This window comes from Varanus komodoensis, unplaced genomic scaffold, assembly GCF_004798865.1.
Source record: "Varanus komodoensis strain SLA01 unplaced genomic scaffold, ASM479886v1 scaffold4, whole genome shotgun sequence".
Lineage (NCBI taxonomy): Eukaryota > Metazoa > Chordata > Lepidosauria > Squamata > Varanidae > Varanus > Varanus komodoensis.
This window is the reverse complement of record NW_025335941.1, coordinates 60,886,452-60,899,462: the sequence shown is the minus strand read 5'-3', so window position 1 is coordinate 60,899,462 and position 13,011 is coordinate 60,886,452. Positions and strand designations below refer to the sequence as shown.

The 13,011-nt window shown below is 46.6% G+C and overlaps 1 protein-coding gene across 7 annotated transcripts in view; it reads right to left on the bottom strand.

Moving 5' to 3' along the window:
* DLG2 (discs large MAGUK scaffold protein 2) overlaps positions 1–13,011 on the bottom strand; it is a 959,957-nt gene that overhangs the window by 47,116 nt on the left and 899,830 nt on the right. For all 7 annotated transcript variants that reach the window (XM_044442340.1, XM_044442334.1, XM_044442335.1 and 4 more), the window contains one exon: positions 10,020–10,095. In XM_044442340.1, the coding sequence (XP_044298275.1) occupies positions 10,020–10,095 (76 nt within the window). The remainder of the gene's footprint in view (positions 1–10,019; positions 10,096–13,011) is intronic.

Here is a 13,011-nt window from a genome sequence, read left to right as displayed (position 1 = left end):
AGCTCCAAATCACAGCCGTGCCCTTCTTAAGTGGGGGCTCACTCACGCTGACTGGCCTTTTGCCCTGTTCCATATGCTTGCATGGAGCGTCGCTGATTTCTTGAACGCTTCCTGCTGTTCGAACATCCCACATCCTGCGTTCCCCATTGTAATGCAGAGGTCATTTGCAGAAATGGCAAGTGCAGAACTATTAAGTGTTTTTTGTGCAATCAAAGGAACAGTCCGACAAGAGCTTTGCTGAACAGGAAAAGGGTAATATGGGGAAAAGGCCAGGGGAAATGTTCTGCACTCATTTCACAGCTGGGCTGATGAAACGTCTTCAGCCCAAGGGTTCAATTCCATTTCAGAGAAGCTTTTGGGAGCCATATGCCAGTGGTGGGTGAGATTGAAGGCAAAACAGGTGGGGCCAGAATGATAAAAAACCCTAATGTACTTTAGGATATCTTTACGCTCTTATGGTCAATAGCTAAGTCCTAGCAAAGGACTTCCAACCTTCCATTTTATTTTTTATTTATTTGAGTTATATCCTGCCTTTTTTTCTTACAAAGTACTCCAAGTGGCTTACATCATTCTCCCCCTTCTGCTCTCAGTCTTATCCCCACAACAACAACCCTGTGAGGCAGGTTGGACTGAGACTGCGTGACTGCCCCAAAATCACCCAGTTGGCTCCATGGCTGAGCGGGGACTCGAACCCAGGTCGCCTGAGTCCCAGTCCTGTCATGGCACTCCTAACCACACCACCACGTGGGCTCAGAGAAGCTGAGCGGTGAGCTGAAACCCTGGAAACTTTGTAAATGAAAATAGTGCGTTTTTCCCCCGTACGGTGGGATTCAGGGTTTCCAGAAGCTTAGCGATACATGCCATGTTGCCACAAAAAAGGAAAAAGAAAAAGAAGAACGGGGGGAAAAGGAGACTTAAAGCCGAACAATTTTATCACGACATAAGCATTCATGGTCTACAGTCCACTTCTTCAATGTAGACGTATTTATTTCTTTTCTATGATACTTCTTCGTTTAGAACGGAATAAAAGAGCTACATCCCCATAAAAATGGCACGTGATCTGGTCATGTAGAAAGCTCATCCAGCTCTGTGCGTGAATGAAAAACAGATGTTGTCAGAACATCTGTCAGAACTCCTGTTTTTCCTGAACATTGGCCAAGCCGGCTAGGGCCAAGGGAAGCTGCAATCTAGTGCATTTGGAGGGGAGCAGCTTCTGCACCCCTGATGTGGCCACACACCTCCAGATGTTCCATCAGATGCATGTCCATCAAGAAGCAAAGCCAGTGGTGCATATGAATAGATACCCCCCCCCCATGCACACACACTTTTCCATGGATTTAGTGTGCACCTGGCAAAGATCTGAAGAAGGTGCTGGTGAGCATCCAGTCTCAGAGGTTCCTTGGAAGCCTTTGAGCACTGATTCCCAGGAATTTACGGGCGCAGTCTAGGAATGAGGTATATCAGAACCATTTCAAGATGCAATAGGGTTCTCCCGTCCTTTACACGCTATATTTCAATGTCTGCCACCTGACAGATGTCATCATTTCAAAATGCAGCCTGCTTCGGAAGCTGAAAGGGCACATGGCATCATTCCTAGGGGGGTTGCCCGAAGCTGAGTGATGTTCCAGAAAGGTGAGCGGAACCCAGTGATCCCGGACATCAATTTTCAAATCCTTCCTTGTCTTAAAGGGCAATGCATTGCTGGATTAATCTTCCCCATCCCTCCAGAGGAGCCAAATCCCATGTGCTGCTGTGGGTTATGCCAAAAAAGAGAGGCAAATAAACAGGTCCATTTTCAAAGCATGGAACTCTTCAGGGGCCTGGGAAGTGGAAATGTCGCCTGAATGCGACCTCAGTTGGTTGAGCCTGCTGCAAAGGCTTGTCGAGTCAGAGCGCACGGGGGTCAGAAGCCGACAGAGAATTAAGGGAATCGGCTCAGGAGGAAGGTTTGTGATCCAGGCTCAGAGCCAGAACTGAGCTGCATCAAGGGATGAAGGATGGAGGCCCAACAGGAGTTTGGCGAGGCCGAAATGGCTGAAAGCTCGGAGAATGAGAACATTTGATGTTTCCAGTTTGGGTGGCCACCTACGTGTTGCCAAAAATGCAGAAATGCATTCCCTGCAAAGGGGCCATGCAGGTCTTCATGCACAGACTCAGATGTGGAGGAAACATAATTTCAAAGACAACCCATCCCATTCTAATGAGGATGATGGTGGCCAGGTGACTCATGTGCCTACCCTGTCTGTGGTGCCAGCTGTGGATGGGGAACTTTAAGGCCCTTCTGATGGGTCTTTATCATTAAAATGGACTTGAGCTGGCTGCAGCCCTTCACACAGAGAATGCCCTCAGAGAACTGTCCATACCACGTAGGGCATGTGGCCACTCCATGGCTAATGAGAAGTCACGCAGACATGGAGCCAGAAGCGAAGGTAACTGACTGCTCAGAGTCTGGCATGACGAGACTCTGGAACGATGCTCCATCAAGACGTGGGCAGATCACGGTCAGGAGTTGCAGGAAGTCGTCAGGGCCAGCCCTATCTGTAGGTGGAATAAGATGCTGGAAGGTGGCAGATGCTGGAAGGAAGGGTAGCAGTGGTACCCTTCCAGATGCTCCTCCAAAGTCCCCGACCTCCGTGGGAGGAAAGACCTGACTAGCTAAACTGACTCGTGGCCTTCAGGTGTGGTGGCCATTTCCCCCATCAGCAGCACTGAAGAAAATTAGAACTATTTGTCCAGTTTGCTTCTGAATGCAGAATGGAGCAGGGATGCCATCTGATGCCGCTGTATCATTTGCTTCGGGTAGCAAAACATTACAGGCCAAGCCAAAATTCTGTAGCACTTGAAATGATGGGAAATCTTCATTTTAAAGCAAGGCGTTTTTTTTTTTGGTGCTACTAGCATTGCTTTGCCAAGAAAATTTCCTGGAAAGGGGTCCATACTAGTTGTCCTTCTACTCCCCAGCTGGGCTAATAGAATAGCATGTTATAGACGTGATTTAAAATTGGGAAATTGTATACAGGAAGAGGGCTGAACCTCCCCATTCCTAGTATGGGGGTCTGGATCCAAAATATTCTCTACACGCATTTTCAAACATGGGAAAAAACACTGGGGGAGCTGATTATCACGAGTTTAGCCTTAAGACTTTGCAAGGAGAGAGTGAGACAAATATGTTCAAAAGCATCCCATTCTAGCAAGGTATTACTTATTTAATTATTATTTCTGTGCGTGCTGCATCTGTGCAGTGGAACAATTTCTCTTTCAGTTTCACACATCAATGCAAGAGTCATATTTCTCCAAAGATACTACTGATTTGTTTGGATATTAAAACCTTGCACACCAATAATTAGGAAAGTGGAAATTGAAATGATCAGACAAGTGTGATGCTATTAAATGCATGAATTAAAAGGCTTAATAGGTATCTTGAAAGTGATAATTCCAGGTTCTCATTCCTGCTTGATGAAATTACACCTGCTATTTATACCTCTGGCTCTCTGCTTCCTTGCTTCCTTCTTTAAAAAAAAAATCATCTAGGGGCCAGCATGTCTAATTGGATTGATATTATTTCCTTCATTAAAGTCACCTGGGAATGATCTCTTTCACAGCACATCCATTGTTTCAACTTTTCTAGAGTTTGTCAAGCATATTTCAGGAAAGGCAAGGGTGAGCTTGGGCTTCGGACAGGGATAAGGTGGGGAAAAGATAACACATTTTTTGAGGGAAGAAGAGGATAACACATCTGACAAAAAGAAGAACCTGTGGCATTTCCTGAAGCCCAGACTTCAGAAGGGGAAGATTGCCCTACAGCAGAAATTCTTGAACATTTTGATGAACAGAATTTAACCAGGCGGACCAGCAACAGATGGTTGCAGTTTGGAGTACTCCTGGTCAGGATGCCAGCCATGCCCTTTCCCAAGGTGCTCCATCCCGTTCTCCGTTTCTCTATTAGCTGTTTTTTTTCTCCAGCATCCCTGTGTTCACTGTGCAGGCTCAGTCCTGATTGAGCTGCTTTGCACTCACCTCCTTCCAGGCACCTTCTTGTAAAACGAATACAAGAACCCATTTAAGGTGGATGGGCCACCTCCACTTTTTATAGGGTGGGCAGAAATTGCTGCTTGCCATGCTTGGATCTCCGGTATGAGGATCTGTTTAGGAAATTTGGTGGAAGCGTCCTGGCAGAAATGACGCCACGGAGACGCTCCCTCCTGGCGCGGGTCACATCGTCAGCGCGTTCTGTTTTATGGGGGGCTTCCTGTTGCGCCTGAGCGACAAAGATTGGCGGGAGCAGCTTGGCTCTCACACGATGCCATTTCTGAAATGTCATCACCGGCAGTCATGGAATTAGCAGCACCGAGATGGATGCTGCGTGAGCAGCGAGGTGCGGGAAGAACGATGCAGGAAATTAAAGGGTAATTAAATTCTCGCCAGACTCGGGTTTGTGTGAGGCATCATTAGTAATATGGACAAATGATCCCCTCCGGCTTGGACTATATACCAGAAATGGGCATTTAAGACCTCGTTTGCCTGAAGATTAGGCACCTGCTAAAACCCAGAAAAAAGGTTCAAGGAATGGGAATGATTATTTGAAGTGCTGTGTTCTGATCTCAGTATCCCTTGTGCTACTTGTCCTGCGCCCGTGCTCTGCTCCATGCAAACCAGCTCCTGGGTTTTGGGTGGGGGGCAGCCCATGCACTGACATGCAAAGGGCTGAACCAGGTGTTGCCATCAGAGCTGGCAACATCTTGAATGGCCAAGTTCTTGTAAGACAGGAGACACTGAACCGCAAGAGCATATGATCTGAGGAGGGCATAATCAGGGCACAGCACAACATCCAGGTGGGAGGAATTAAAACTGGGTGTTAAATCACAGGCCAAACTGGGCCCATGTTAGGTCTCTGTGTCGCATTCTGAGGCCAAACGGCCAAGCCACATGGAATCATATAATCACAGGTCCAACCCCTGCTGTTGCAGGACACCAAGTTCCACCATCCCACTCAGATGGCTGTCCAGTTTCTCCTTGAATCCCTCTAGTGTGGGAGAGCCCAGCACCTCTCCAGGCAGCCGGTTCCACTGCCATATTGCTCTGGCAGTGAGGAATTTCCTGATGTCCAGCCTGAATCTGGCTTGCCATAACCTGAACTGATGATTCCCTGTCCTACACTCTGGCATGAGCAAGAAGAGATCTTGACCTTCCTCTCTGTGACAGTCTTTGAGGGACTTCTAGAGGGATACCATGTCCCCCCTCAGTCTTCTCTTCTCAAGGCTGAACAAGCCCAGTTCTCTTTGTCTGTCCTCACAAGTCATGGGTTCCAAACCCTCAATTGTTTTTGTGTGGGTCCCTCCTCTGGACCCTTTCTAGTTTTTCTGCTACTCTGATCTACTCTGATCCCATTCTGACTCAGCTCCTTTCCTCTAACCCTGCCCCTTGTAATGGTAGACCCTAAAGGGGTCATCGGATGTAGCTGATGGGTAGGAGATTCAGGACAGATCAAAGGAAGCATTTCTTCTCAAAGCACATTGTTGAACTATGGAATTCATGATCACCAGATGTAGTGATGGTCACCAATTTGGAGGGTTTCAAAAGGGACTGGGTGAGTTCTTGAACAGAAGGCTATTAGTGATCCTAGTCCTCATGGCTAGTCCTCGGGCTTGTGGCTTTCTCACAGCCAGCTGGTAGCCCCGATGGGACCAGATGTTGGACTAGACAGACATTCGGTCCGATGCAGCATGACTCTGCTTCCGTGCTTATGACCCTCTCTGCCTGTCATAACTTGTTTCCCTTGCACGCGGGACCCTGGGCAAATGCTTCCCCCAGCAATTAAAGCCAGATAAGACCAGCAAGCAGGGCCAGTGCCAGCCCTGGACCGCTGGCGAAACATCTTTGATCTCACTCTAGTGTCGATGCTGCCGGCTGCTGGCACAGCAGATGTTTCTGGCTGCCCTCCAACTAACAGCTGCACTTGCTCCCTGTGGGGATCGAGTGGTCCTCTGGTGCTCATCAGTGCCACGAGGCCGGCCTGTTCAATTTCCCCCTCCATAGAGTGCCAAAGAGCAACTGCTGTGCTGGAAAAAAGGGTGCTCTGAAGTGATACATTACACTTGGGGCTTAATTTGGCAGTACAGTTCAGCCCTATGGCTTCTGCACTGTGTTTCAAGCCTGGAAGCTGAGAGTAAAAGGGCACCCTTTCTGGACAGGTGGAAGGATAATTCCCTGCTAACTTTATTTATTGCAGCTTGTTTTCACATTGATCTAGAATTAGAAGAGAACGTTTCCCAATCAGACAGGTTGGCTACTAGAAAGCACTGCGCTTCAGAGCTTCTCTTATGGAAAGAACATTCTTCACTTATGGAAACAATATTCTCGTCTCTAAACTTCAGAGGATGGACAAAGGCAAATACAAACAAATTCTACACCCATTATGGGGCTTCCATGAAGAACGGTATTGGTAACTGAACAGCATTAAAGGGTACTGAAGTGCATTAATATACTATTCCATAAGCTATCAGCTGATGCAAAACTGTCAGTGCTACATCTCTGTAGTCTGAAAATCCCAAAGTTGGATGAATCCACATGAGGAAGTGAAGTTTAAAATAAAAAGGGGAGTGACCCCCTTTGGAAATAATTTACTGGCAGAGTCCAGTGTTACATATTTCTTCATTCTGCTCTTTTCACAGGAGACTACATTGCACAATGTCTGCCACAGCAGTATAAAATGAAAAACAACAGCAGCAACACACATGCATCCTTAGATTTTTTAGACGCTTTCTTTCTGCCTCGCCTTATGAGTGGAATAACCCTTCTAATCTTTTGAAAACCTTTGCAAAGTATTGCTAAATCCAACCTGCAGCCAATCCAGCTGACTACTGGGGGAGAAGAAAAGCAGCCTGAAGGCGAATTATTTAATCACATGCTTCCATAAGCCCACAATCCTCAAGAGTTCATTGTTTACTAGAAGTGTCTAATAAAAAACAGAAGGATGCAGGTTCGAGGATGATTCCCATGGTCAGAACCACCTCCACACAATGACTTCCAAGTATCTCCGAGGACACTGAGAGATGGGGACATGCAGGCAGTACTGGCAATATCACAGCGGTTCCTACCAATGGCATGGCTCGGAGAAGTGCCAGCACAGGTGGAAATCACAGGTGGGTCGCCATAATTGGGCTCAGTCATAGGTTGTGTCCTCCTTGTTACTACCTGCATACACCACTGAGCATCACGTATTGGTGACTTTGACCACGTGAACCAACTGCCTTGGATCGCTATCAATGATTGCTATCATTGGAAGAATCTATGCATGACTTAAACACTCCACATTCTAGACTGCAATGAAGCTACTCTCCAAAGGAAGACCTTGTTTACTTATTCACTCCCAGAAATTAATAAACATCCTCTAAGACTGCTTTGCACTTCTCCTGTATCTTGCCAAGATTTCTCAACTGTCCCCTTCATAATCTCATGTTATAAAGTGCTCGTTGCAGGCTGACTTTGAAGGCTGGGACGTGGTGCTGGTGCAGAATGCTTCGGCCCTTCCCTTTGGGCAGTTGGAGGCAAGGGAAGTCATACTCAAACCCATTTGCACCGACTGTGCTGGTTGCTCATGACTTTCTGTTGCCCAGTTCCAGATACCAGTTCTTAATGAGTAAAGCCGTCCACAGCTGGAGCTAAACTCCTTCCACAAATGCCCCTCCCTGAGCTCATTCACCTATGAGGCCATTCAGGGCTATTCCTGGTTCATTTCATGGGGGAACGAAGCTTGAGATCTGCACAGAGGATCATTTTCAGGGAGTTTCTGAGGAACCATAGAATTGTGCAGTTGGGAGAGGCCTAGGAGCCATCAGGTCCACCCCCTGCTCCATGCAGGACTCAAGTCTCCCATCCAGATTCTAACCAGCCTTGAACCCACTTAGCTTCCAAGATCAGGCACTTCAGATTGCTTGTGTTCCTTTTATTTTGTTTTCAGGGACTCAGGCTAAAATTGCACACTGAAGAGAGACATACTTTCCTTTCCTCTAAGTCTTTGGGACCCAAACAATCTGAGGAGGCTGCAGGTTGGAGCACAGAAAGATCATGCAGGGGACGGACGTTTAACCTGTTCCTTCTCTTTAGCTCAGAATCATCCTCTGGAAGATCCCCTGGCAAGATGCACCGTCTCTAGAACATCTCAGTACCATTTCCCTGAGAGGCAGAGATGGTGCAGGGGTTGGGGGACTGAGTATAAGCCTCTCCCTATTCCAAAGGGAGAAATGCATCTCCACAAGAGACAAAAGAACACGTGGCTTTGCGTGAAAACTGCCTGTATTATTTCAGAGATACAGGTGCACATTCAGAAGAATCGCTATCATTGAAATAGAAATGCAGGACACCAGAGCACATGAAATGGTGCGAGCTGCTTATTCTGAAGATCTTGCTCCATCTGCCACCCAGGTGCTAACTCCAAGTTTCCGCTCTGTCCTCTTAGGGTACTTTATCTTTAAACTGGACTTGGACGGGATATCCCTCCACATAGAGAAGGCCTTTAAACAGTCCATCTTGTAGAGGACTGTACTGTGTAACAGAAGAGACCCGGCCACCCTATCGGGCAAAGTGTCCTCTCTCTTCTGCCACTGAGTCCCAATGTCGAGTTGCAACTGGCATTTCCTGTGTCACCGTGGCTTAAGCATAAATGAAGACCAGCATTTCTGGCCCTTGTTGTATGATATTTGAGCACAACCGGAGTTTAGCTCAATCTAGAACTTCCAAAATTCGACCAGTGAACAGAGCCCATGTGACGGAACTCCACTGACTTGCCCCATCTGGGAATCACTTCTCTGGGCTAATTTCCAGGATTGTGCTAGGAAGTGCTCACTTCTTGTACTGTTAGCACACGAAGAGGTGACCTTTTGCAGGCGTGGTCATATTTGGCAATTTGAGAAACTTTCCTGGGCACTACCACAAAATGGCTACCATAGGAGGTGTGGCAAAGGGCAAATTCCTACCCAGAAGACAGTCCAAAGCAGCATTTCCAACCCGAGCCCCAGTACACTAACACAACTCCTTTGGACTCAAAGTTTTTTGGACAACTTATTTCACAGCAATCCCATCTTCTGCTATGATGATGATGATGATGATGATGATGATGATGATGATGTGATAAACAGTGTTCGAAGGAGCATGGCAGTCCATGGGCATGATCCTGCTTACCTCCTGTTTCTACTTGCACGGTCTGCTTAGTGCTATCACATGGTCTGCACTGGGTATTAACCAGTGATCTGAGCCAGTGCGTCATAGCTACCCAACCTCAAAATTCCCCACAATTCCACAGTCAAGGGCATTGTGGGAAATTAAAAAAAGTGCCTAGATACTGCTGCCTGATGCTGCTCAGAATGTCTGACCAGAAGAAAAGGGAGGGCACTTTGATGAACAGCAGCAACTTTGCCAGCTGCCAAAAGACGCCAGGGGTTTCTGCCGTCCTGCCCCCATCCCTGTTTCTATTTTATATTCTGATGCAGCTGGCCCTCAAGACATAGAGAATGCGGCATCTGTTCAGAAAGGGCTCCAGACAGAGAGGGGAAGAATGGACGCTGATTTCTGGCTGCCACTGCCCTTGCAACTTAAGCCCTGCTGGGTTTATGATTGCTTTCTTGTGTTGTTTATGCATCCTATGCATATTTTTTAAAAATGGAAGCCATCTTCAGGAATTCTAAGGAAGGCAGATGAGAATTCCTAAACTATAGAGGACTAACATGCCATCAGTGCAGAATGAAATAGTAGTCAAGCTTGCAGGATACAAAACAATTCTTGAAAAGTTCTATGTCATGATACCTATCTATTTACATCTAAAGAAACCCTCTTTGGTTTCATTCTACAACAGCAATGTCGCTCAAATGGTTCATTTTCTTCCCATCTGGATCATATGGCCCTTTCTAATTTTCCTGTCATGCAGGTTGGCTTTTAAGTGTACACAAGTGGAAAGTTTCAATCCTCTGACAGGGATATTAAATTTCAATCTCCAGAAGGTTAGTTCATTTCATTTTACATACCCCTTTTGCATCAATCACACCGGGCTTTGAGTTGAACTTCACTGTCTTTAAACGAGCTCTCTCTTTTCTTTCAACCCTGGAGAGAGAGAGATTGGGAGAGGAAGTTTGGAAAAGCATGTGTGCCCATTGATTTATTACAATTTATTACGCATTCTGCCTTGAGAACAGAAGACTGAGGGGAGATGCAATAGGACTCTTCTCGTGTTTCTCCATTGCTCTGTCCTCTCACTCTGACACCACACAATGGGATCAATGATAAATTCACACCCACCTGTCTGAGTTTGTTCCCCAGAATTTCCCAGTGAACTTAATGCTGTCTGGTTCTCAGGTTCTCTGAGTCCATTGACCTTGGCATTTCCACAGTGAATTTCAATCCTTCTCCCTCCCCACTTCTGAATCAGAATCTGAGTCACCAACCTTGGAAGGCTGTAGCATCGAAGGAGAGGTCGAAGTCCCTACACACTTTATTTATGCTATGTATTTTCTTCCTTCCTTCCTTCCAGAAACTCAAGGTGGTTTACATAACTCTCCTCCTCTTCTCAATCTTCTCCTCACAACAACCACCCTGTGAGGTAGACTGGGCTGAGAGTCTGTGCCTGGCCCAAAGTCACCCAGGGAGGCCCATGGCCGAGCGGGGACTCGAACCCGGATCCCCTGAGCCCCAGCCCGGTGCTCTAAACCACTGTGCCACACTGGCTCTCATGATTAGCTTAAAGGCGGAAGCACAAATCCGCTTCATGCTGGCACTAGCGGAGGCGTAAAAGGCCTGGAGGGTCTCTCAACAAAAGTGATGGAAATAAAACAACAACGAAGCAAGAAAATCAGACCAGAAATCAGACATACTTTGCTGCACAAGTCGTGAGAACTTTGCCTGAGAACTGTGCCAGTATCCTCACAGAGGAGCTTTCCCAAGTTTTGTGTCATCGCCATCCACACAAACCTTTCTAACAAATCCTCTTCCATTCCTGTTGCTGTGCATCGTTCTATCTCCACGTTTATTTTTAGAATGCCTTGTGCTTGTCTACTGCAGGCTCCACTGTTTTTAACTGATCTCTCTTTTTTAACCCAGGGATTGAAATGTAACATTTTATGATGATTTTTTAAAAATAATCGATACGGATTTTATCAGTGTTTTTCTTGCATATTCCCCTAAGAGTTATTAGTTATGGTGGGGACTAACACATGTTAGAATAAATAAATAGTTCTACTAGTCTTTCTGGAGAGCTCTGATGTTAGAACCCTAAGCTATGCAAACCTTGGCTGGTGTGAGAGCAGGTTCCATTCTCACATTTCTTTCTTCCCTGAACTGTTTCCCTGCTGGAAGTCCATTGGATGCAAACTACCTACGCCAGCTACATGGTCCTCCTTTGTTTCTAGGCACTGTGCTTGGAGAGTCAGGGTTTGGATCATGTGAATTCGAGGCTTTTCTGAGACTGCCAGGGAACACCCAATATTTCCTAATATTTTCCCCTCCCGATGTCAGAGAGGTAAGGGCTGTGGAGCTTTCCGCCATGGGGTCCTGAAGTTTGATTTCACAGTACTTTGTCAGAACTCTCTCCCTGCCTTTGGATGGGGAGTTCCAATCTATCCAGTGACCCCTGGAATGCCTCCTACGGACCACAGAACTGCACCTTCAATAAATGCATAACTGTATATAAAATTAAATAAATAAACAGCCAAAGCAGGAAAGCTGGAAACAATGATTTCAGGAGAGACTCAAGAGCTGATAGCTCCTTTCCAAGGTTGCATAAGGTGTTATTATTACTATTTATTATCATTTTGTCCATGGGAGCCACTGCAAAAGCACCAGGGGCCAGTCACTGGGGAACAAAATAACTGGGAAAACATTCTTTCCAAGAAGAAAGAAAATAAAGGCTTCCTATTTTTTTTTTTTGATGTTGCTCATTTTTAACATTGCCAGCTGCAGCCTGCCAACCTCAGTTACTATAGTTACAGCTGAACTTTGGAATAAATGATTTTTACCCCCCCCAAGCCCCCCCCCCCCCAACCCTGGAAAAGCACTAGGTGCATATGGAAATGGCTGGAATGCAGCTTTTACATTCCATGCGTGTTCTTTGACCCGCAGGAAAAAGTCTTAATTTTAAACTTGAAGATGTAACTTTATATTAGAAAGGAAAGGGTGAAGGAAAAGAGAGGGAATCAAGCCTCGGGGCGGTGTAATCTCTTAAATGGAAATGCAGCGCCTATTTAGAGAGAGAAAGAAAATCAGCTCCCAGCTAAATGCAGTTTTTACATTATTATTACAGCAATATTAATTTGTATTTTCTCTCTCTACTCCTCCCTGGAATATGCATCATGTTACTTATTCACTCACTCACTACATGCAAGGAAAACCAGTTGGTGTCTCAAAATGGTGACCCAGCCATTTTCAGGGTGGCGGTGCCCGTGGCAGCTGATGGTCCATGGTGTGGACAGAGGGATGGGCAAGACACACCTTTGCTCCGGTTCCGTGCCGCTCTCCTTCAGTGATTGGCAAACCGCCCAAGCTGACTTCACGCTGGCCTTGGAGAGGAGCAAAATCACCCATGTTACCTTGGACAAGAGTTCTTCATTAAGAGGAACACTCGTGTTGCGCATGTGGGCTCTGTGCACGTGGGATCCCACAGTGCATCTTGGGAGCTGTAATTTGGAAATCTGCATTGTGACATGATGACATGCACAATACACGCCCCCTTTCTGATTGGTGGTTTTTGGCAGTATGGTAATGGAACCCGTGCCTAGGGAGTTGGTGGGCTCTCCCACACTGGAGACATTCAAGGAGAAACTGGGCAGCCGTCTGAGTGGGATGGTGTGACTTGGTGTCCTGCAGCAGCAGGGGACTGGACTAGATGGCCTTCATGGCCCCTTCCAGCTCTCCTATTCTGTGATTCTAAGAGGCAGCTGGACAGCCATCTGAGAGGGATGGTTTAACTGGGAACTCTGCATGGAACAGGGAGTTGGACCCCATGGCCTTATGGGCCCCTTCCAACTC